General features: G+C 39.8%; 1 protein-coding gene across 9 annotated transcripts in view; it reads left to right on the forward strand.

Moving 5' to 3' along the window:
• The window catches only part of AKAP7 (A-kinase anchoring protein 7), a 157643-nt gene that overhangs the window by 109039 nt on the left and 26157 nt on the right, over nt 1-22447 (forward strand). For 4 of the 9 annotated variants that reach the window (XM_058735277.1, XM_058735276.1, XM_058735275.1 and 1 more), the window contains exon 8: nt 9712-9780. The exons of 2 other annotated variants lie outside the window; for them this stretch is intronic. In XM_058735277.1, coding sequence (XP_058591260.1) covers nt 9712-9780 — 69 coding nt within the window. Of the gene's footprint in view, nt 1-6854; nt 7312-9711; nt 9781-22447 lie in introns of those variants that run through there. 3 more of the 9 variants (XM_058735282.1, XM_058735284.1, XM_058735283.1) reach the window with 3 other exon arrangements.

Raw genomic sequence — 22447 nt, forward strand, 5'->3', positions numbered from 1 at the left:
CTCCATCTCTGATTCTAGGAGATAATGAGTTTCTTTACTTTTTAACCATTTGAATCAAGAGGTTTTTGTTACTCACAGCTGAATGCATTCAATACATATTGGATATGAAATAAGAGATGTATTAACGGAAAATGTTGGGGTTCAGGATTGAACGGTCAAGAAAGAATTCTTGAGACATTTTTGGTGCAAAAGGTGTTTTTTTTTTTTAAGTTTTTATTTTTGAGAGAGAGAGAGAGAGAGAGTACACGGGTGTATGCACGTGCAAACAGGGGAGGGACAGAGAAAGAGAAAGGGAATGAGAGAATCCCAAGCAGGCTGCATCCTGTCAGCACAGAGCCAGATGCGAGGTTCCATCTCACAAACCGTGAGGTAATGACCTGAGCCAAAATCAGGAATCAGACGCTTAACCAAGACTGAGCCATCCAGGAGTCCCCCAAAAGGTGGTTTTATTAAAGCACGGGGACAGGATCCATGGGCAGAAAGATCTGCACTGGGATTGTAAGGCGCTATTGATTATATACTTTTTAGTTGTGAGGGACAGAGATAAAGGAAGTTTCCAAAAGGATGTTAAAGAAGACTGACAGGATCCTTGAGGCCTGGCTAAAGTCAAGCTAAGGTTGCTTTTTGCCTGTAGCAAAGCATTAACATTAAGGCAGTTGTGAGTTCCTTGAGGACTGTTGCTCTGCCTGTTTCAAGTACTTGTCAGTAGGCTGCAAGGTGTGAGGACATTTAATATTATCTACATTTCTTTTGCTTTTGTTGTCCACATCATCAATATTTTAGTTTTATGGGTACTTAAACTTTTTTTTTTTTTAAGTTTGTTAATTTATTTATTTAAGCATCCAACATGGCGCTCGAACTCAAGACCCCAGGGTTGAGAGTTGCTTGCTCTTTCAACTTAGCCAGCCAGGGGCCCCAATTTTATGGGTACTTAAACAACAGTTATCAAATGCTGTTAGAAGTGTCTAAAAACAGAGTGAATACTGACATAGTGTATCAGATGAATGTTACCCTGGGCCACGGTAGATCATGACAGACCCCGAGACCTGCCAAAACCAATCTTGACTTAACTGCCTTTCATCTAGTAGAAGTGGATTTTCTTTTTATTATTTTGTGGATTTACTTTCATTCTTCCCTATCGATTTCACTGCTATTACAGAAAAAAAAAACTTTAATAACAATGCATTGAGTTATGAAAGCACCTTTTATTTGAAGTCTTCAAATCCTTTATATAGCAAGGAATGTAACTGCTCAAGGTCAACCGGGGGAGCACCTTCAGAGCTAAATACAGACTGAGGATATTCCATAGAAAGGATAAGTAGCACCTGTGAAAAAAACCCCAGTAAATTAGAAACTAAAACCAAATTTTTGTTTACATTGTTAAATTGCAAATAAAATCTATTCATTTGGGTCCTCTTGGCTTTTTTAAAATACATTTTTTCTTGCTGTGAAGGGTGTTGCTTTCTCTCCGAAAGCCTCAGGGCATTAAAGGATTAAAAGTAGTTGAATAAGAAAGCAGATAATACAAATACTGGCCAGCAGATTAAATGTATTCTTTGCTTTTCCTTTTTTTTTCTTTTTTGTTTAAAAAACAAGTTTTGACATCCAATCATTGAACTTGTCCTTGAGTTAAGTAACTCATGTCAGTTTTTGTGAGTTTGTTGTTAATGCCTGAAAAGAAAGACAGACTGTAAAAGCGGGACTGGACAGCAGCTAACCAGAATAGATGACCTGTTACTGGCCTTCGTTCTTACTGCATTTCCTTAATAAAACTGTCCAAAGGGATTTACCACAATGCGAATGCCCCCCTGCTCCCTCTGGCTCATGTGTACAGATTTCTGCCTCCTACTCTATTTGGCCTGGCCGGGGCCTTCTCTCTCACTTATTTTGGTTGTACCCCTTGTTTCAAAAGTTAACTTCACCTCAAGAGCCAATGTGATTATCATATTAGCCATACTAAGTGTTTAATAAATAGTGGCTGGAATCAAATTGAATTGAGCACATGAGCAGGGGAGGGGCAGAGAGAGAGGGAGACACAGAATCCAAAAGCAGGCTCCAGGCTCTGAGCTGTCAGCACAGAGCCCCACGTGGGGCTCGAACCCATGAACCATGAGATCATGACCTGAGTGGAAGTCGGATGCTTAACTGACTGAGCCATCCAGGCACTCCAACCCAATTTATTTCTTACCAATTAAGGGAAGGGCCTCAACTACATACATTGTTGAAAGTTAGGCCACACACATAGAAAAGTACAGCATAATAAGCATGGAGGAGACATTTGAAAATCAGCACTAAATCGGCCCGCAGCAGCCGAGATTTGACCATGATTCTTACGGATTGGTAAAGGAGAAGGACTTCTTCTCTAACTCTAGTTATCTGCTTGCCTCCTCCCATTTCCTAAGTGCACATATGCTGTATATGGTACATTATGTTTTTCTGCTTGTGTTTTAAAAAAGCATATTTTCTCTTCAATTACATACTGAAATTCTATAGCATACGGCAATTGCAAATTCAACTACCTATAACTTTCAGTTTTAGAGAAAAACAACTAAAACACTGGAAAGAGAAAGAAAAAGTCTTTGTTGAAAATAGGACTAACATGGGAGTAATGGTAAAAATATATTCTTGGCTCCCAAATTTCACAGTTAGATCAAGATTCTTTTGTCTGCTAGTTAAAGACAGGACTTTACCAGTGAGATTAACAAGTAATCCTTAAAGTTTTTCAGTTATAACTTTTCCAGCCTCTCTTCCGTGTAGACAGACATTCGTCAGAACCACTTTCAAAGATCATTATTTAATCATGTAGCTTCGGGACCTTGCCCTTTGGTCACAAAATGGCTGCAAGGATGTCGCAGTGGCTAAAGAGTAGAGGAATATCTACTCTTGGGTAGATTGGGTCTGGGTGACATATGCTTTGTGGATTGATTCTTGAGAATTGAAATTTGGTTTTCCAGGAACATAGAAAAACAGAATACAATATTGAATATGTCCATCCAACCTTTGTAAGGCCCAGATTAATAGTTTTTATCTTTTGGCACCCCGGTATCAACATAAAAAACTGGAATATGTTCCAAAAGATCCCAATTTTTATGAGTTGTGTTTTCATGAATCGTCAAGCATTTCTTGAACTTACGTACATTTTTGCTGAAACTGTGACATTTCTTGGCATTAACAGTTTCCATAAGTGTGCCACCTGCTGTGTAATGAAATCTTCCTGAAGTGTTTCTTTGTGCCTAAAGGAATGTCTCCTAACGCTTGGTTCCAGAGTTTGGAGGGATGAAGCATTCCCCCCCACCCCCAACCTTTACACTTCACAATTTAATGCCCTCTTTCTCTTTTCTCTTTGCAATAAAGGAATATATGCTTTTTTCTTTTCTTTCTCATGTGTTTCTGTAAGTTGTCAAACTCAGCTTTCCTTTAACTAATGAACTGGAGGCTTCAAAAGAGGTGGGATCTGTAAAGTTTTATAGATTCAGAATCTTATACTGAGATTTGTTTGAGTCCAACTTTTATATAGCAAGGTTGCACAGAAATCCAATATACATGTTTTCCAATGGAAAATAATGCCAACCAGTGATACAGAGAATAGAGCTGGTCATAGTTAAGAATTATCTTTTCACATTAGAGACAATATTGTCAGAGCTTATATTTCACAGCACGTGGAGAAGAGGCGGCTGCCACCCCTCATACTGTTTAGTTTCCTCCCTACTGGTTCAGTGGTTAGAACAAGAATCCAAACAACTATAGCAGGCAGAGAACTGTCCTAACCATGATTTGTTTAAGCCAGGCCTGTGAGCAAAGGTTATAGCTTTAAAGTTAGGAACATGACACCATATCAGATATTTTTTTCTCCTTGAGGCTACTTTCTTTTTGTAGATCTCTCTGTATTACTGAAAGGAGTCTGTTAGCCCTCTAATAGAACGCCGTTAATATTCTCAGGGATTACTCGTGACTGGTATAAGTTGCTATTTTTCCTGGAAGGTGAGTGCTTTCAGGGGCCATTCTGGTATCTCTGCACTCTGGATAGATCATCTCTTCACAGCGTGACAGGCAGCAGAACGAGGCTCCAGCTCCAATAAGCGATCTGCCTTAGAAGAAGATTATATTACTCTTGCCCCATTAATAGAGGGATTTCCTGACAATACATGAGAAACCAAGACATTTAAACATAATACCATTGAGCTTGGCTAAATAGCTATTTTGCTGCACATTATTCTGAAATTGTAGTGAGCTGCCTTGTAAGGTATATACCTGATAACCACACACAAATTGCGCTTAATGATACAGAGTTCTGGGGAGAGCTGCTCAGGGTCTGTGTAGCCAGACACGTTGAGTTCAGATCCCATTATGGTCCCATGTTCTCTAAGAGATTTTGGCCTAGTTATTTTTCTGAGCTCAGCTTTTCCATCTGTAAAAAGGGGATAGTAATACTCCCTACTTCACAGGACTGTGGAAGGGATGAAATGAGTGGGTAAATGTAAAACACTTAGCAAGGGCCTGGCATATAGCGAGTGTCCAGGATTATCTTAGTGTTTGTTCTTGTTCAGCCTACTACTTGGTTGTTTTTGTGACATAGGGAAGGGCGAGGAGGGGCTTATATCTTCTACAATTGAAGTCAGTTACATACTGTTGTATTCCCAAACAATTGGGTAGATGATGGCTACTCTCTGGGTCCTTCTGTATGGTAGCTATTCATATTTGAGGAGGGGCATATGATGGTGGGGAAGAAAGTCAGCTTTTTCACCAGTATTCCTAACATATGTATGGTTTGTGTTTCAAACAAACGAACAAACAAACATCTGAACACATGAAGGTGTCCATGATTTTGAGTTGAAAATTTGAGTGTATGGAAACTCTTTGGAAATCTATAGTAGTGAAATTAGATTTAATTGTATAATTAACGAATCATATTTATTATAAAAAAAAAACAGGAAAGAATGCAATATGAAGACCATTCCTGGAAATCCTGGGCTAAGAGTAGCCTTAGCCTTTGGTATGAAACTAGAGCTTTCCAGAATGGAGAGACACCTTAGTGATAGGAAACCAGACTCCATCTGCTCTGTGAGTTTAAATGTGCTAATTATTTACACAATTAAAACCAATTTTAAAAATTCCTGTCTTGGATTTTTCAATTGTTTTCTAGGCTTTTATTATGGTTGATTCACTCTTAATGCTTATGAAAAAAATCTCTAATATATATATTTCCCCCTGAGATTGCAGAATATTGTGAGGTAAATACTGTTACTTAGGTAATGACACACTTTATATATTTTATTCTTTTTTTAAATTTGTTTTTAATGTTTTAATTATTATTATTATTATTATTTTTGAGAGAGAGAGAGAGAGAGAGAGTGAGCATTGGGCAGAGGAAGGGCAGAGGGAGAGGGAGACACAGAATCTGAAGCAGGCTCTGGGCTCTGAGCTGTCAGCACAGAGTCCGATGCGGGGCTTGAACGCATGAACCGTGAGATCATATCCTGAGCTGAAGTCGGACCCTTGACCAACTGACCCACCCAGGCGCCCCTATTTTATTCTTAATTGCATGTGGTTAGAAGTAGTACCAATAGGAATGGATTAATAGAGTCAGTGTGGGGTTCATCACAGAGTATTCTCCCCTGAATGCTGCATTTGAGTGAGGGGGCTTTTTGGTTGGAGTCCACATATGTGAGCAGTGGCTTAAGATGGCAGCCAGCAGGGCAGGAAATTGGAAGAGGCGGAGGAGAGACTGCAGGCTGGTGCTAGAAAGACTGAGGTGCAAATAGATACAGTGCCCTGTCTGTTCTCTGCTTCTTCCGTTCCTCCCACACACTTAGCTACAAATGAAAACTTTATAATAAACTTACCTGATTTGCAGATCTCACAGAGGAAGAGATCCACAACTCTGACAACAGGTCAGAATTTCATCACTGTTCATACCTGACAGACCTGGGATTCAAAGCTCTGCCTTTCTACTTCTAAAGGTTTTATGGCTACAGCAACGTTGGTGATTAGGGAATGCCAGGACTCACTCGTTTTTTTCAATGAAGAGTGTTCACTACAGATCTTTCTTTAATGCACAAAGTAGTATTTCACATAAAAATTGACAGTTTTTATTTTTCCAAGCTGCCTACTCTTTTTGTTTAGGGGAGTGTGAAAGCAGATACCCTGCATTCAGAAACATGGGAGGTTTTCGTGATCATCCCGAGCCCTCTCTTTCCACCTCCTGGTAAATGGGTGTATGTGCCTTGCCAGGAAGTAGAGCAGGAAAGCAGGGATTTGCATGGTATTTCTGGCACTAAGAACAGCCTTTTATTCCTGTAGTGTCATACAGTAAGGCTGTTCCCTACTCGAGGGAACAGATTTGGAGCTGTTACTTGAAATCGGTTATCTCATGTCATGAAGTTCAAAACTAGTCGTGCTGTCCCCAAATTTGCTTACCCACCTCGTGATCTTTTTCTCAGTGATGCTTCTAGGTTTGGGGAATTTTCTGGGCTATTGAATATTTGATGCTCTGATTTCAAAACTCATAATGTTGATTTCCTGCCTTAATAGAAAAACAAAGCTGTATTTCAGAAGGCAGATGTTTAAAAGATAACGCTGTCAAGTGCAGGCAACCATTGGTATCTTCTTTTACCCCCATTTTCCCTGTCATTTCTCCAGTTTGTGCAGTTTGTGGGGTAGTTAGTGGTACTTCATTCAAGTTGGGTTTTCAGTGTTGTGCAACGTCAGGTTCCTTATTCATAAAACAAAGAAACAAAAATCTCCTGGGGATAATAGAAAGCTCTTCCTCCTTAAATAGCAGACAGAAAGTGAAGAGATTGTTTTTTTTTTTTTTTTGTCTGTGAATTTCTCTGTGTAATTACTCTGTTTTTCTGCAGGAGAGAGGACGACTCGGCGTGGTTTGTCCTTGATTATCTTTCTTAAAGACACACACGGTCACGCAGACAGTGCTGGCGGCTCTCATCTAAGGCTGGGCAGCTGGGAGCTCTCAGTTGTGTGAGAATCGGGGGAGCATATGGCCCCTTGGTTCACCGAACGCGGGTCCCGGTCCCGGAGCAGCCGCCTCTGGCTGGGGACCGGGAGGTGGAGCCTGCCTGCTCACCGCCGCAGCGACTTGCCTTCTGCTTTCTCTCTGCCGGCTGTGCATTGGCTCTCCGTGCCACGCGTGCTGTTCCTCGGAGTGGAATAGGCAGGGCGTGCTCGCAGACCGCGGTCCAAACTGCAGTTTCTATTTGGGGTGCCCAGGGAGAAGAGCACCGGGAAGGAAAGACAGCACCAGTGCCATGGGCCAGCTTTGCTGCTTTCCTTTCTCAAGAGAGGAGGCAAAAATCAGTAAGTGTGGTGACTGTGCAGTGCAGAACCCCGAGTGCCTGTTTTGTGTGGTTGTCTTCTAGTGGTAGTTTGGGGTTTTTTTTTGTTTTTTGTTTTTTTGTTTTTCTTATGGGAAAGGTAACAGAATAACTGTGGTTTTTCAAGTGCGTTTCTGAAAAGGGTGGGTAGGTATGTAGTTGATAATTAACTGACAAAAGTACATTTACAAATGGCTACGTTAAAAATACAAAATAGTGAAAACTCCTTTTTTATTTTTCGGCGGTTCGATGAATCCCACAGCTCATTCTCATCACACTATCTAGAGTCAGAGTTGAGTTTTGACTTTCTTTAAATCACTGCCTTGTGATTTGATATATTTGTATGAGCCAGACTTCATTTTTCTTATCTGAAATTGGGATATTTTGGGAGCGGTGCTCGATAACAGCAGACAGAGAAGTAAAGCTGGGTCTAAAATGACGTATATTACACATTTGCAGCTATTTTCCCGTGTCCTCCGCTTTGTTCTCTGTGGAGGGGGATTCAGGTGTAACTGGGAGGCCACTCCAAGCAAGTGATGCGGCTTTGCTTCCCAGCGAGAACCTCATGAATGTTTTTAAGCCAGTGTCAGGCAGATTCAGCATCTGCTTACGGTTTAGAAAGCAGAACTTAAAGTGATGACACTTGCATTAGTTGCTTTTCCCTCACTGGATCGTGCATACTCCCTTACGTTTTGGCTTACTTAGTGTGCTGAATAGGATTTGGCTTACACTAGTTGCCCCCCCCCCCAATACTGAATTTGTAGTTCTTTTTGTGGTCATACTTACCAAATTTGCAGCCATATTTGTGTCACATCAGTGCTTTGCTTAAATAGATTTAAGTAAGTCTATAGAATCGCCTGATAATCTGGTTCAGATACTCAAAGGTCCACATCTGGCTTATACGTCCTGCTGCTTGTTCTGGAAACCAGCCAGGGACAGGTTTTGAAAAAAATTAATATGCATCCTGTACCTGTTCACTTGAGAAATAAGCCTGTTTTTACAAGAAATCTTCTGGGAATGCTTTGGAATAAATGTTGGGAGACTCTGGAGCATTTGATTATTAACAAGAGCCAATAGGTGTGCTGCAAATTTTACCTGTGAGAATGACATCGTACGGTACCTGATTTAAAAACCTGAGATGAGTCTACAACAGAATTGTTCATTTTTTAACAATGAGCCCTGGCATTAGTGTGACAGCCTGAAACTTTCCAGGTAGTTGTCAGAATGATTTATTTGTAGTTCGCAAGGGTTACGGTTGATTGACTGATTGCTTAAACAGCACCCGCATCTGAAACACTGTGGTGTGGACAGATGTAGGGACAGCGAATTCTCCCCTATCCTTCTTTACCTTTCCCCACTTCCTATTCCACTGCTCCACATTTTCCCTCGACACCTGCTTTCCTTCTGTTCGGTTTCTCTCCTTCCCCCTGGGTAAGCAGTCTTCTTGGTGCTAACAGAAGTCAACTTTCACCTCATTGAGGAATTTGGTCTTCTCTGTCTTTTTCATCTGGAATTGTGGGGTGCAGAGTCTCGTATTTTATGTAAGTGCTTAATATAGCTTGATAGGAAGTGGTATATACTGCTTTTGGGGGTTACTTCCTCAACTTCCAAAATTATAAAAAGAAAATGAGGACAGGACACTGTCTGAAGTGAAGTTCTAGTTCAGAAGTGCAGATTATGGCTGGGATCAATGCATTCGCACCCCTTTTCTCTCCTCTGCCCCAACCGCTGCTGCTGACCTTTTGCCCCCCCCCCCCCCCCGCGCCACCATTCTTGCAGTTGTCTTTGATTTTGACATTGCTTCACTGTTTTTCTCCTCACGATCTGCTCCACACTCCATCATCACACATCCCATCAGCTGTTTTCTGACGCCGTGTTTAATTTGTCTGCTACAGGATGGTCTAAAGAGAAGCTTCTCTGCCAGGCACTGGTGTGCTGCTGTTAACACATGTCTAATAGTACTTACGAAGGGGACTTGGGAAAAAAAAGTGTTTTAGAGAGTTCATTAGCCAGCATGCCTCAAGAAACAAGTAAATTAGCACTAACTGTAGATAGCCAGTCCGTAAGTTGTGTTGATAACATGTAAAAGAATCCACAATAGACATTTGGGAGGGCCCATCATTTTTCTGATTGTATAGTAACCTCCTGGGTCTTAATCGTCCTTGTGTCCCCACCTAGTAGCCTTGTTAGCCTGCTCTGAGCCAACAAACTCAGTGGGGACCTACTAGGGACACAGCACAAAAATGCAAATGCCCACATCCTTCAGTTCTGCTGTAAAGGATGATGGCTCTGGAATATACCTCCTTAGGCAGCTCAAATTATAGAGAATTGAACGAGGTCTTGGTAAAAGTTTAAATTTGTGGATGTCATTCTCAAAACACAGGTGAGTTGGAAAGCCCGTCCTCTACCGTCCTGCAGAGGTACAGAAAGGATATACCCAGCTGGCCAAGTGGTAAGACTCAAGTGACCCCCTTCCCCCTCCCACTGCTGCTTTAGCCTGCTTTTACCCTTGGTGGTGGTGGTGCATAAAAAGTATTCCCATTTAATTTGTTTGTTAGTGCTATTTTAATCTATTGATAGCAAACAAAATGATTGTTTAATCAACTAGTTGTGCAGGGACCTAAGTTTGTGTGGAGTTAACTGTGTACATAGTCAGAAATCTTGGTAATGGGGTGAATAGTCAAGTACGGTAGAACCCAAAATGGTTTATTTTTCAATTAATGCAGCACAAAGCGACTACACCCTTTTTGTTTAAATCCCAGCAATGAGCATTTTCTTAAACTGTATACTTTTGGGCCATAATGAATAGCATGTACTGATAATAAATGCATGCTTCTTACAAGATTAACAAATGCATTCATTGCAAGACCAATTCTTTCTGTTGCTACACAGGAACATACTTAACATTAAACATTACTGTAGATATTGTAGGATGAACAGATGTTATATATACTCTCAATCTAGTAGTTTTTGCTGAATTCTTATAATAACTCCTGTTTTCTCTGAATTGCCTAGTTTCTCGTAGTGAGTTTCCTGAAGGGGATGTCCATGAATAGGAATGTTATTGTACAGCCTTACTGACCACTGTACTTTATCAATCTCATTAAGTAGACTTCAAAGGAAAACTTAATAACTAAAGGCAGACACTTCCGTAACTAATTAGAAAACACTCTACTTGCTCTTTCCCTATTGCAGATTTTCCCATTTTGAAGTACATTGATTTTATGTAGAATGAAATAGATGTATGTTCAAAGATGAACCATACTGCCTCATAAGCTAGTAGTTACTGTCACTGGAGGTATTCAACATAGGATGAGAAGCCATTCTAGGAATGTTGTGAAGGGTGAACAGAAGAGCTAATAACTGGATATATTGGCAACTTGGTTACTTTGTAACCCTGATATTCTGTGATACTGAAAATAAAACAGTATGTATTTCAACAAGACACATATTTTAATTTGACAAGTATGTGTCTTTTTATTGTGGTATAATTGACCTAAAATATTATATTAATTAATTTCATGTGTACAACATTGTGATTCGACATGTGTTATACATTGGGGACTGATAATTATAGTCTGTTGCCATGCAAAGTTAATACCATATGTATTCCCCATGCTGTATATTATAATTCCTTGACTTATTTATATCATAGCTGGAATTTGGTACCTCTTGTTACCCTTCACCCATTTCACTTCCCTATTCCTTCCCCTCTGGCAATCACTAGTCTGTTCTCTGTTATCTATGAGTCTGGGTTTTATTTTGTTTGTTTTAGCTTCCACATATAAGTAAAATCATGCAATATTTCTCTTTCTCTGTCTGGCTTATTTCACATGGCATAATACCCTCATGTTGTTGTAATATGGTTATCTTTCGTTCTTTTTTTGTGGCTCAGTAGTATTCTGGTATTCTGTGTGTGTGTGTGTGTGTGTGTGTGTGTGTGTGTGTATTCCACATCTTCTTTATCCATTCATCTCAATGGATATTTAGGTTGGTTCCAAATCTTGGCTGTTATAAATAATATTGCAATGAATATAAATGTGCATGTATGTTTTCAAAATTAGTGATTTTGTTTATTTTGATAGATACCCAAAAGTGAAATTTCTGGATCATATGGTAGTTCTATTTTTTAATTTTTTGAGGAACTTTCTATTGTTTTCCATAGTGGCTGCACCAACTTACATTCCCACCAACTGTGCATGAGAATTCCTTTTTCTCCACATCCTCACCTACGCTAGTTATTTCTTGTCTTTTTGATAATAGCCATTTTGGCAGGTGTGAGGTGGTATCTCATTGTGGTTTTGATTTGCATTCCCCTGATGATGAGTGATGTTGAGCATCTTTCATGTGTCTGTTGACCATCTGTATGTCTTCCTTGGAAAAATGTCTATTCAGATCCTCTGCCCATTTTTAAATCAGATCTTGTTGTTGCCATTGAGTTGTATGAGTTCTTTATATATTTTGGATATTAGCCTCTATGGGATATATAATTAGCAGAGGTCTTCTCCTATTTAATAGATTGCTTTTAATTTTGTTGATGGTTTCCTTCACTGTTCAGGAGTTTGTTTGTTTGTGTTTTTTTCCCCAGAAGCTTTTTAAGTTTGACGTAGTTCCACTTGTTTATTTTTGTTTTTATTTCCCTTGCCTTTGGAGACAGATCTAAAACCAAATCATTAAGACACTTGTCAAGGAGCTTACCACCTGTCTTTTCTTCTAGGAGTTTTATAGTTTTAGGTCTCACATTTAAGTCTAATCCTTGAGCTAATTTTTTATATAGTGGTTCAGTTCCTTTTGCATTTAGCTACCCAGTTTTTTAACACCATTTATTGGTGATACTGTCCTTTCTGCATTATATGCTCTTGTCTCCTTTGTCATATACTGATTGACTTTGTTTGCATGGGTTTATTTCCGTTCTGTTCTGTTAATCTATGTATCTGCTTTTATGCCAATATCATACTGTTTTGGTCACTATAGTTTTGTAGTATAGTTTGAAATCAGGGAGTGTGATACCTCTAACTTTATTCTTTTGTCCTAAGATTGCTTTGGCTATTTGTGGTCTTTTATGGTTCTAACAGTCATTAGAAGTATTTGTTCTGGTTTGTGAAAAATGCCATTGGAATTTTGACAGGGATTTCATTGAATCTGTAGATTGCTTTGGGTATTTGGGCATTTTAACAATATTAATTCTTCCAGTCTATGAGTGTGGAATATCTTTAAATTTATTTGTGTCTTCTTTAGTTTTTTCATCAATAACTTATAGTTTTCACTGTACAGGTCGGTCTTTCACCTTCTTGATTAAGTTTATTCTTAGATATTTTTTGATGGAATTATACATGAGATTTTTGCCTTGATTTCTCTTTCTGATAGTTTGTTATTAGTGTATAGAAATGCAACAGATTTTTGTATTTTATTTTATTTAAAGTTTATTTATTTTGAGAGACAGAGAGAGAGAGAGAGAGAGAGAGAGAGAGAATACAAACAGGGAAGGGGCAGAGAAAGAGGGAGAGAGAAAGGATTCCAAGCATTCTCAGTGCAGAGCCTGACACAGAGCTTAAACTCACTAACTATGAGATCATGACCTGAACCAAAACCAAGAGTCAGACATTTAACCGACTGAGCCACCAAGGCCCCCCAGATTTTTGTATTTTAATTTTGTGTACTGCAACTTTATTGAATTCATTTATTAGTTTTAATAATGTTGGGTAGAATTTTAAGGGTTTTCTCTATAAAATGTCATGTCATCTGCAAATAGCGACAATTTTACTTTTTTCTTACCAGTTTGGATACCATTTATTTTTTTTGTCTTGTCTGATTGCTTTGGCTAGGACTTCCAAAACTGTGCTGAATAAAAGTGGGGGAAGTTGGCATCCTAGTCTTGTTTCTGGTCTTAAAGTCTGTAGGTTTGTCATGTATATAACCTTTATTATGTCAAGGTACATTTCTTCTATACCCATTGAGTTTTTATCATAAATGGATATTGAATTTTGTCAAATGCTTTTCCTACATCTACTGAGATGATCATACGATTTTTACCTTTCATTTTGTTAATGTCACATTGATTGATGTTGAACTAACCATGCATCCCTGAAATAAATCTGACTTAATGATGGTATATTATCCTTTTAATGGATTTGTGAATTGGTTTGTTAATACTCTTTTGAGGATTTTTGCATCTATGTTCATCAGGGATATTGGCCTGTAATTTTCTGTTTGTTTTTTTTTTTTTTAATTTTTTTTTCAACGTTTTTTATTTATTTTTGGGACAGAGAGAGACAGAGCATGAATGGGGGAGGGGCAGAGAGAGAGGGAGACACAGAATCGGAAACAGGCTCCAGGCTCCGAGCCATCAGCCCAGAGCCCGACGCGGGGCTCGAACTCACAGACCGCGAGATTGTGACCTGGCTGAAGTCGGACGCTTAACCGACTGCGCCACCTAGGCGCCCCTGTAATTTTCTGTTTTTATGGTGTTCTTGCCTGGCTTTGGCCTCAGGGTAATGGCAGCCTCATAAAATCAGTTTGCAAGCATTCCTTTCTCCTCAGTTTTTTGGAAGAATTTGAGAAGAGTAGGTATTAAATCTTCTTTGAATGTTTGGTAGAATTCACCAGTGAAGCCATCCAGCCCTAACCCTTTTTTGTTGGGAGGTTATATGTTTTAACAGTGCATATGGGGCGCCGGGTGGCTCAGTTGGTTAAGTGTCCAACTTCGGCTCAGGTCACTATCTCACGGTTTGTGAGTTTAAGTCTCGCCTCAGGCTCTGTGCTGACAGCTCAGAGCCTGGAGCCTGCTTCTGATTCTGTGTTTCTCTCTCTCTCTGTCCCTCCCCCACTCACAGTCTGTCCCTCTCTGTCTCTCAAAAATGAATAAACGTTAAAAAAATTAAAAAAAAAACAAGAAAACAGTGCATACATATTTTGCTTTTATATATGAAATATTTCTCAGTATAGTTTTTCTGTTTGGCATGAATTACCAGGATAGTATTTGTTTCATAAATGTGAGCCAGATTTCAAGATAGTTTGTTTCTGATGATTTGGAATTTGATGATATTACATTAATATTTAATGAGGTAAACAGTGTTCATTTCATGTCTTGTGAATACTTACATTTTTGAGCCTTAATTGCCATGGTGGATGTTGTTCAGTTACACTAAGGGAAGTCTGTATTTAGACTTTCCAAATCTCTGGACGGCTTCCTAGAAACCTTACAGGCTTATCCTTTGCTCTTCTTCTTTGCACTGAGATGCACCAACTTTGAGGTTATGTTTAATGTGTGCATTCCACCTCCTCACAGATTTAAAGTACCACGTATTCAGGGCCCTTGTCACATACCTCTCTTCATAGCCCCAGAGGTTAACATAGTGTGTTACCCAGAGGAGGCATGTTCTAAATGTTTTAATGACAAGAGTGATACACATTTCCTGTTACGAGTATGAGAAAACTTGAGTATAAATCAGTCTGTCAGAGTACAGAATTTGAAATGACGCTGGTTAATGCTATAACCTATAAAGAACTTGGTTACTGAATGTGCTAGAAGCATTTTAATATGGTCTCACTTAGATGGCGCAGCATGTGTCCCAGGAAATGTGTGTTAGGGAGCCTCCCATCCGTGGACTACAACATTCATTTTCCTTCCTTGCCTGTAGAAATGTTTTGTACACAGGGACACAGCAAAGCTCTGCTTCTGCTGTTGCCTATTGAAAACATATGGCCCATCCCTTGGCGTGAAATTTTTCCTGTAGAAAGAGCACAGGACTGGGAGTAAGGAGGTGTGGGCGAGAACTTCAGCTCTGCTACCAACATCCTGTCTGACACTGGGGAAGTTACTAACCTCTCTGGACCCCACTTCCTCATATTTAGGAAGGGGTTGAACTACCATGGTCTTGAAAGTTTATTCAGCTTCTCCCCATTTGTCCTGTAGAACTAAGAGGCTAGGAAATACATAGTATAGATAGAATACAGTTCTTTCTTCTTCCCACTCTTCCACACTCCTCCTTCTCCTCTTTCTCCTTCTCCTCCTCCTTCTTGTCCACCCCCCCTCTCCTCTTCTTTTTCACGTATTGAATGCTTTCTGTGTCAGGTACTACATGAGGATCGTTTGGAAAAGTGCTTATGAAGTGAAACCATTGAAAACTAAATGCTTCCAAAGCGTCCCAGTTGAGAGGGGACGTGGCTCAAAGCCAGGAGTTCGAAGGAGTTCTCTGTCACAGTCCTCTAGGGGTGCGTGGGGCCACAAGCTGGGAGGAGGCTGGGACTCCAGGAAGTTCAGTATCCTCTGCCCCCTTTATCTGAAGCAGCAAAGCACAGAGAAGCCAGTGGTGCTCTGTGTAACCTGAGACTACACTTTGAATAAGATCCCTGTGGGTAATATTGTGGTAACACCTGTAATGTTGTGTGATCTAAAGAATTTAACCATAGTCACTAAAGACTAGATTTTTCTTTTCCTTTGCTAAATAATGTATACCCAAGAGATTTATGTTTCTAAAATTAAGTATAGGAACATTAGTGCAAATTCTCATAGTTACTATTCCTGTCTTAACTCCCTGATTCCCTTTGCTAATTCATCGGCTATAGAGGAACTATATTTCTTTTTGTTGCTGTTCTCAGACCATTTTTACAGTTTCCCTGGATCGTCTGATCAAATACTGAGTAATTTTCATTGGGAGCACAAAGGTTGTAGAATTTTTTTCCAGCCTCTAGTGCAGTCACTGGCTGCTGTGAGCTCTACCCAGATGCCCTGTCGAGCAATGTGATGTGACCTGTCCCTGTGTCTTCTTTCCTGGGTGAGGGCCATGTGAAGAAGGAGTGGAGAATCTGATGAACATAAAGGTTTTGGCTAATGGAAGAAAGCTTCCTGTATTACCCCTTCCTGGGGCATTTGCATTTTAACGAGGCTTATTATCCCAAGGGCTCTTGGGAAGTATTTGTAGTAAAATAATGAAATAAATTAAGCAGCAGTAATGACTTAGTTCAAAAATAATCTCTAGTGGAGGAATTTTGGGCAACCAGTAAAACTCTTTCAGGGCATCTGATAAATCACTTTCTGTAGATAATTGCCTTCTTGTTAATTAAGTTGGTCCTAATATGTAAGTCTTTGAGCTTTCATCCACAGATTTTTGAAAAGAAACTTAGAAGAGTGCTAAAACTCAGTGCTGAAAGCGAGGGATTTTGGAGACAGACTCAGCTTATGTCTTTGGTTCTAATATTTACTATATAACTTCTCTAAGCCTCTGTACTCTTATCTTAAATATCTACTTATTATGGGAATTAAATAAGCTCATGTCTGTAAAATGCTTGACACTGTGATGGGCATGTAATAGACCCAGTCAATATAATTGTAGTCATCTTAAAAATCAGCTTGGCAGAACTACGGTTTTATTTCTGTCATCCCCAGAAGGGGAAAAAGGGGTCTTACAAATCCCAGACCTTGAATTATTGAGTAGACTTTGTGTAGCATTTTTTTCCTTTGAGGCCCTCCCTCCCCTTCTCCTGGGGGTCTGTCTGGCAGGATGCCTTACTTCCCTACCCTAGGACAGACATGTGGTTCAAGCAGAGTTAACTGAGGGTCTTCCCTAAGATATGATAGAGGGTCTATCTTCCTTTTGGGTTGTGCATGGAAAGAATGTAAACATAAGACTGCTGGTTGATAGGGAGTCAGTGGGAGTCTTCCTGAGAATGAAACCAGCACAGAAAGGAGACCAGAGAAGGAGAGAGAAAGAGTCAATCCAGATGATACTATCTGAACCTCTGAGTTCAGCCATGATGAAGACCTTCTTTATTACGTAAAGCAGTAAGTCCTCCCCTTTTTCTTTGCTTAAACTGGCTTAAGTTTTTGTCACCTGCAACCAGAAGGCTTCAGATACTATTACAGAGGACACTCGGTATCTGTAAGAGTAGGACCCATTCTGGAACAAATATTTACAAACCTGTCAAAGAAGTGAAACCTCTCAAAAAAAAAAAAAAGTGAAAACTCTGATTTCTTCTGAACCTTCATGTTCCATTTTGGTGGCAATGAAATTTAGCTTTAAGTGAGAACTGTTTTAAGGAGGTATTCCGTGCACTTCAACTAGTATTATTGAGCACCATACATTTGGAAAGCTCTGAGCCAGGTGTCATGAAAGGTGCAGTGATGATGACACACAGTCCCTATTGTTGGAGGACTTCTTTTTAATTTACCATGACTTTTTAAAAAGAGATGTGTTGTTTCCCAGTGTTTATTATGCCCTGAGCGGAAAAAGCCAAGATGAAAGATCTTGGTGTTCTCAGTGGAATGAACAAAGCCACACCCCTTCCACAGCAGGGAAGTTACACGGCTACGTGAGCCAAGTCCAGCAAGAGTGAGTTAATTACCACTCAGAGTGGAAGTTGCCTCAGACTCCCGTCACAGGTAGTGGTTACAGCCTGACGCAGGCAAACCCCGTTTCTACAACAAACATTTTAGCAAATAAAGTTTCCTACAGCAAACACTTACAATGTCAAAGATACAAGTTAACAGAACCCAGAACTGTTGAAAGCAACCTTTCCATTGTACAGTCACGTTCTTTGTCCTTGGCAAGTAGGCATAGACAAGAACTGAACTCTGTGATGAAAATATAAAGAACAAGTATAGTTTTAACCTAAAAGTCTGTGGTAAACTAGGATATACATGATACTAATTTTACCAAAGGCTGAGTCAAAGGTATGTGAGGTTTATAATTTTCTGTTTCTACACACTGCCCCCAAAACTTGTGAGTTTATTCAAGGACATTTGTAAGCCTAAGATATATATACAGAAAAATTACAGTGCCTGAGAGAAAGTGTTGTGAAAACAGGATGCTTGGAGTAGATAGAGAGGTTTCACATTCCCAAGAGAGACAGAGCTCACCTAGTTGGTAATGCTGATGGGAGAGGGAAGAAGGAATCTGATGGAAAAGGGTGACCTACTTTTTTACATGCTTCCACAGTCCCTCCCCTCACCTCCCCTTTGTCTTTGTGGTTAGAATGTTGGTGTTGGCATTTGCCACGTAAGTTAATTTGATGTCTCACATCTGACTGTTAGAGCAAAAATAAAATTAACACTTTCTAAGCATTTAAAAGGTTCAGCTAAAGTTAGCTGTGAAGCTCAGCTTTTTCAGAGTTTTGATTGATGTTTATGATAGCTAATAAAATGGCAAGCAGATGATCTGTTAGTCTAAGACTTTCTATGTAGGTCTATAGCCGTCAGACCTTATTTAGAATTCTGACAAGCGGGAGTGTGTCCCGTGGAGGGAGGCCAGGATGGTGAGCCTGGAAACCACATCATCAGAGGAAGGCCGAGAGGGGCGCCTGGGTGGCTCAGTAGGTTAAGCGTCCGACTTCGGCTCAGGGGATGATCTCACAGCTCATGATTTCGAGCCCCACATCAGGCTCAGTGCTGACGGCTCAGAGCCTGGAGCCTGCCTCAGATCCTGTGTCCTCCTCTCTCTCTGACCCTCCCCCACTCATGCTCTGTCTCTCAAAAATAAATAAACATTAAAAAAAATTTAAAAAAGAAGGCTGAGGGATTATGGCTGCTGAACTAGGAGGAAATAAGGCAGATGAATTAGTTGTCTTGAAATATTTGGAGGTCGCTTTAACATGGAAGGAAAAGAAGAATTATTCTGTATGGTTCCGGTGAGGCAGAATTAGGACAGTGAGTGTGAGTTTTTTACACATTGTCTTTTGGTGATTTTAGATATGTAAAACCCAGTAGTATGTTAATTATGTTTGTAATAATTCTTGTTTTAAATAATGAAGATACTGAAATGGAGTCCTAAAGCAGAGAGAAATTATGGTCAAATTTACATTAATAATTCTTAATTTTAAGCCACCTTAAATGGAGGACCAAAGTTTTTATGAAAAAAAAAGAGTGTGCCTCTCTATTTTTTATTTTATAATAACCATTAAACAACTATTTTAAACTAATTTCTTTAGAATCAACAACTTTGCTTTAAAACAGAAAGGTAATATACAACTTTGGGCTCTTGTCTAGGTATCCTGTTGTACTTATGCACCACATTAAATGTTGATCGTTGAATTCGGTAGTAACAATGGGAGTTGGTACCAATAAACCCTAGAGATAACAAGCTAAGGTGTGTTGCCTATTGTCTTTATAATTTCATAATTTATGAAAATATTTTTTCCAAATTTAAGTTTATTTAAATTAATTTTCCTAATATGGGTATAGTAAATTTAAGGTAACAATTCAATGTGATGCTATTTGTATACTGTATGGTATACACTAATCTTCTCTATAAAATTAAATTTGCAGATTTGTAGGTTTTAGAGAACCTAAAAAATGTATATGTGAAACGATACGAAATTTAAATATTAAAAGGCATAATAAATTGTTTTATAAGAAGCATGTTCATAAAACATGCAGTTTTTCTAAAAAAAAACCAAAAAAAAAACACCAAAAAAAACCAGCCTTTCAGTTGCTCCTGACTTTGTACTGTTTGTTTTTTTATCATTCATGTCTTAGTCTTCGGGAAATACAACCTTGTGTGGGGTAGATAAAGAAACAGTTTGTGTCATTTAGGATCTGGTCAAGCAAATTAGAATTACACTGGTTTTTTTTTTTTAATTTTTTTTAATGTTTATTATTTGAGAAAGAGACAGAGAGCAAGCAGGGGAGGGGCAGAGAGAGAGGGAGACACAGAATCGGAAGCAGGCTCCAGCCTCTGAGCTGCCAGCATAGAGCCTGACGTAGGGCTCAAGGCCACAGACTGTGAGATCATGACCTGAGCCGAAGTCGACCGCCTAACTGACTGAGCCACCCAGGCGCCCCACACTGGTTATTTTTAACAGAGGATTTCACATAGGGGATTAATGAAACAAATTTTGGAGGAATAAAGTATTGCATAGGCAATACTGAGAAAAAACATAGGTAGTGACTTTCAGTCTGGGGTACCGTGGGGAATGATCTCATGGATCTGAGACTCAGACCTTTGAGGAGGGGTTGCTGTCTCCCAGGAGGTGCCCCAGAACTCAGAAATGGGCCCTGGAAAGCTGGGATTCTAGCCTCGAAGGAGCGGACACTGGCCTGCTTTGCTCTTCTCTCTGAGGGAATACAGTGAGGCTGGTTCCAGGAGTGGGGAAATAAGTGAAAACTGGAACCAACTGGAATGAGCAGCCACTATCAGGGGCTGAGCTGTAGCTGGGGCAACACTGCCAGGAACAATGAGCAAACCACAAAAGGCGAGTTCCTTTCCCCCTTGTGCAGCTGTCCAGTTTCCCTCTGGAGCTTCTTCCTGGCAGAACCATAAGTAAAAGCTGTGGCAGGTACAGGTTGTAAACTATACAACCCTGGAGGGTACTAATCATATCAAAGACCTAGCTGGTAAAGGAGGAATACGTTTGCTGGCTCCCAGCTCCAGTATCATAAAGCTGAATAAAGAAGGTGAGTTCAGAGCTGAGGGACCATATAGTTTAGTAACTGGCACACAGTGGTTGGCTGTGTTTTAACATTATTTCAAAAAGAAATACAGTTTAAAAATAGGTAGTAGTAATGAAACTAATTGTTAAGGTTTTTCTAACAAAATCCATCACCCAGGTCAATTTAATAAACTTAGAACAAAATTATTTTTAAACTAACTCATCGTTTATGAAATTCTTTAAAAATAATTTATCTTTTAAAGTTTATATGTTCTGCAACCTTACCAATCTTACTTATGATTTTTTGTGTGAATATTTCTTTTTTTTCCCCAGTTTTATTGAGACATAATCGACATATAATTTTGGTGAATATTTTTTTACACCGATTCTCTCATTCCAAATGAATGATGTTCACTGTCAGTGCATGATAGAGGGACAGGTTGGTGAATTAGGTGTGGGGGGAATTATACCTGCAGCCAGGTGGAAACTAATGTTTGGAAGGAGAAGCTGTGGTCTCCCAGCTTTGGAAATTAAAGGGAAAAACGAAGGCTCAGATGCCAGGAGGTCAAGGCTGTCTGTGGAATGTTCTGAAAAGTCTGAGGAATTCTTAAAAGGATCTGGGAATCAGTCAGTCAGAACAGAAATAGAAAAGGGCAGTCAGAAGAGTCAAAGCAGTGAGAGGTCAGATGCCAGAAAGTCACATACATCAAGGCAAATTTACTCTTTTTTTTATTAAAAGGGAGAACTTACTGACACACACTTGCAAACAACAAGAGTAGGGTAGATAGAGTTGACCTTGAGGCTGACTGACGGGCATTATAACCCTCCATATCTGTCTCTTCCAGCAGCTTCTGTGTTCTCACCCTCTCAAGCTCTGTGACTTCCAGCAGCTCTTGAGAACATTTTTCCTGTTCAGCATTTGAGAAGAATGCATTTCTCTTTCCTACTGCCCATATATAAAATCTGAGGGAAGGTACAGGTTATAAACTACACACCCTTGGACGGTATCATACGTATCAAAGATGTTGTAATTTATATATTATGGCATAAAGTACTTTTATACCCTAATAAAAGCTGTATATTGTGAAAAATTTCCCAGAGTTAGAAATGAAGTGTCTTGAGGAAGGGACACTTAAAAACATTTACACCAGGCACCGTATGAACCAGTGGTTGCTCTGGTAGACCAGCAGCCCCACTGGAGTCCTGTGGAATGTGAGATGAGCAGTGATCCGAAGGGGAGAAGTGAAGTGGGCGGCTCTTATCAGAAAGGGTGGAAGGTAGTTGAGGAAAGGATTGGGGGCCAATCATCATGAAGTCCGTGTGGCCCGGAACCCTGTGGGGGTGGTCAGCAACGGAGCAGTCACTGATCCTGAAGGAACCGTGCTGTGTGTGCTCTTCCGGTTCCTGACAAGAACCACCGTGCATCCCCTTTCATTCTAAATATTGGGAAGCTCAGAATCCAGCTCCCAGATCTCATGATCTGCACTTCTGTGATCTATACTTCCTTCTGTTCTTTTCTTGCTGTGACAATTTATGTTTTTTCTTGGTGCCGATTTTTACTTTTTACTTATAGTGTACTTGTTACTATATATATATTTTTGCCACTAATTATCTCAAATCTTCTTGAGACGGGATGATGAACAGATGAATGATGGAAAGAAGCATGTGGCTGAAGAAGATACGGAATGGCCCTACTAGGAAAACAAGAGCAAAGCTGAGGCTGCGAAAATTGTCACATCCACCACACGTGCATA

The sequence above is a fragment of the Neofelis nebulosa genome, chromosome 6 (assembly GCF_028018385.1).
Source record: "Neofelis nebulosa isolate mNeoNeb1 chromosome 6, mNeoNeb1.pri, whole genome shotgun sequence".
Taxonomy (NCBI): Eukaryota; Metazoa; Chordata; class Mammalia; order Carnivora; family Felidae; genus Neofelis; species Neofelis nebulosa.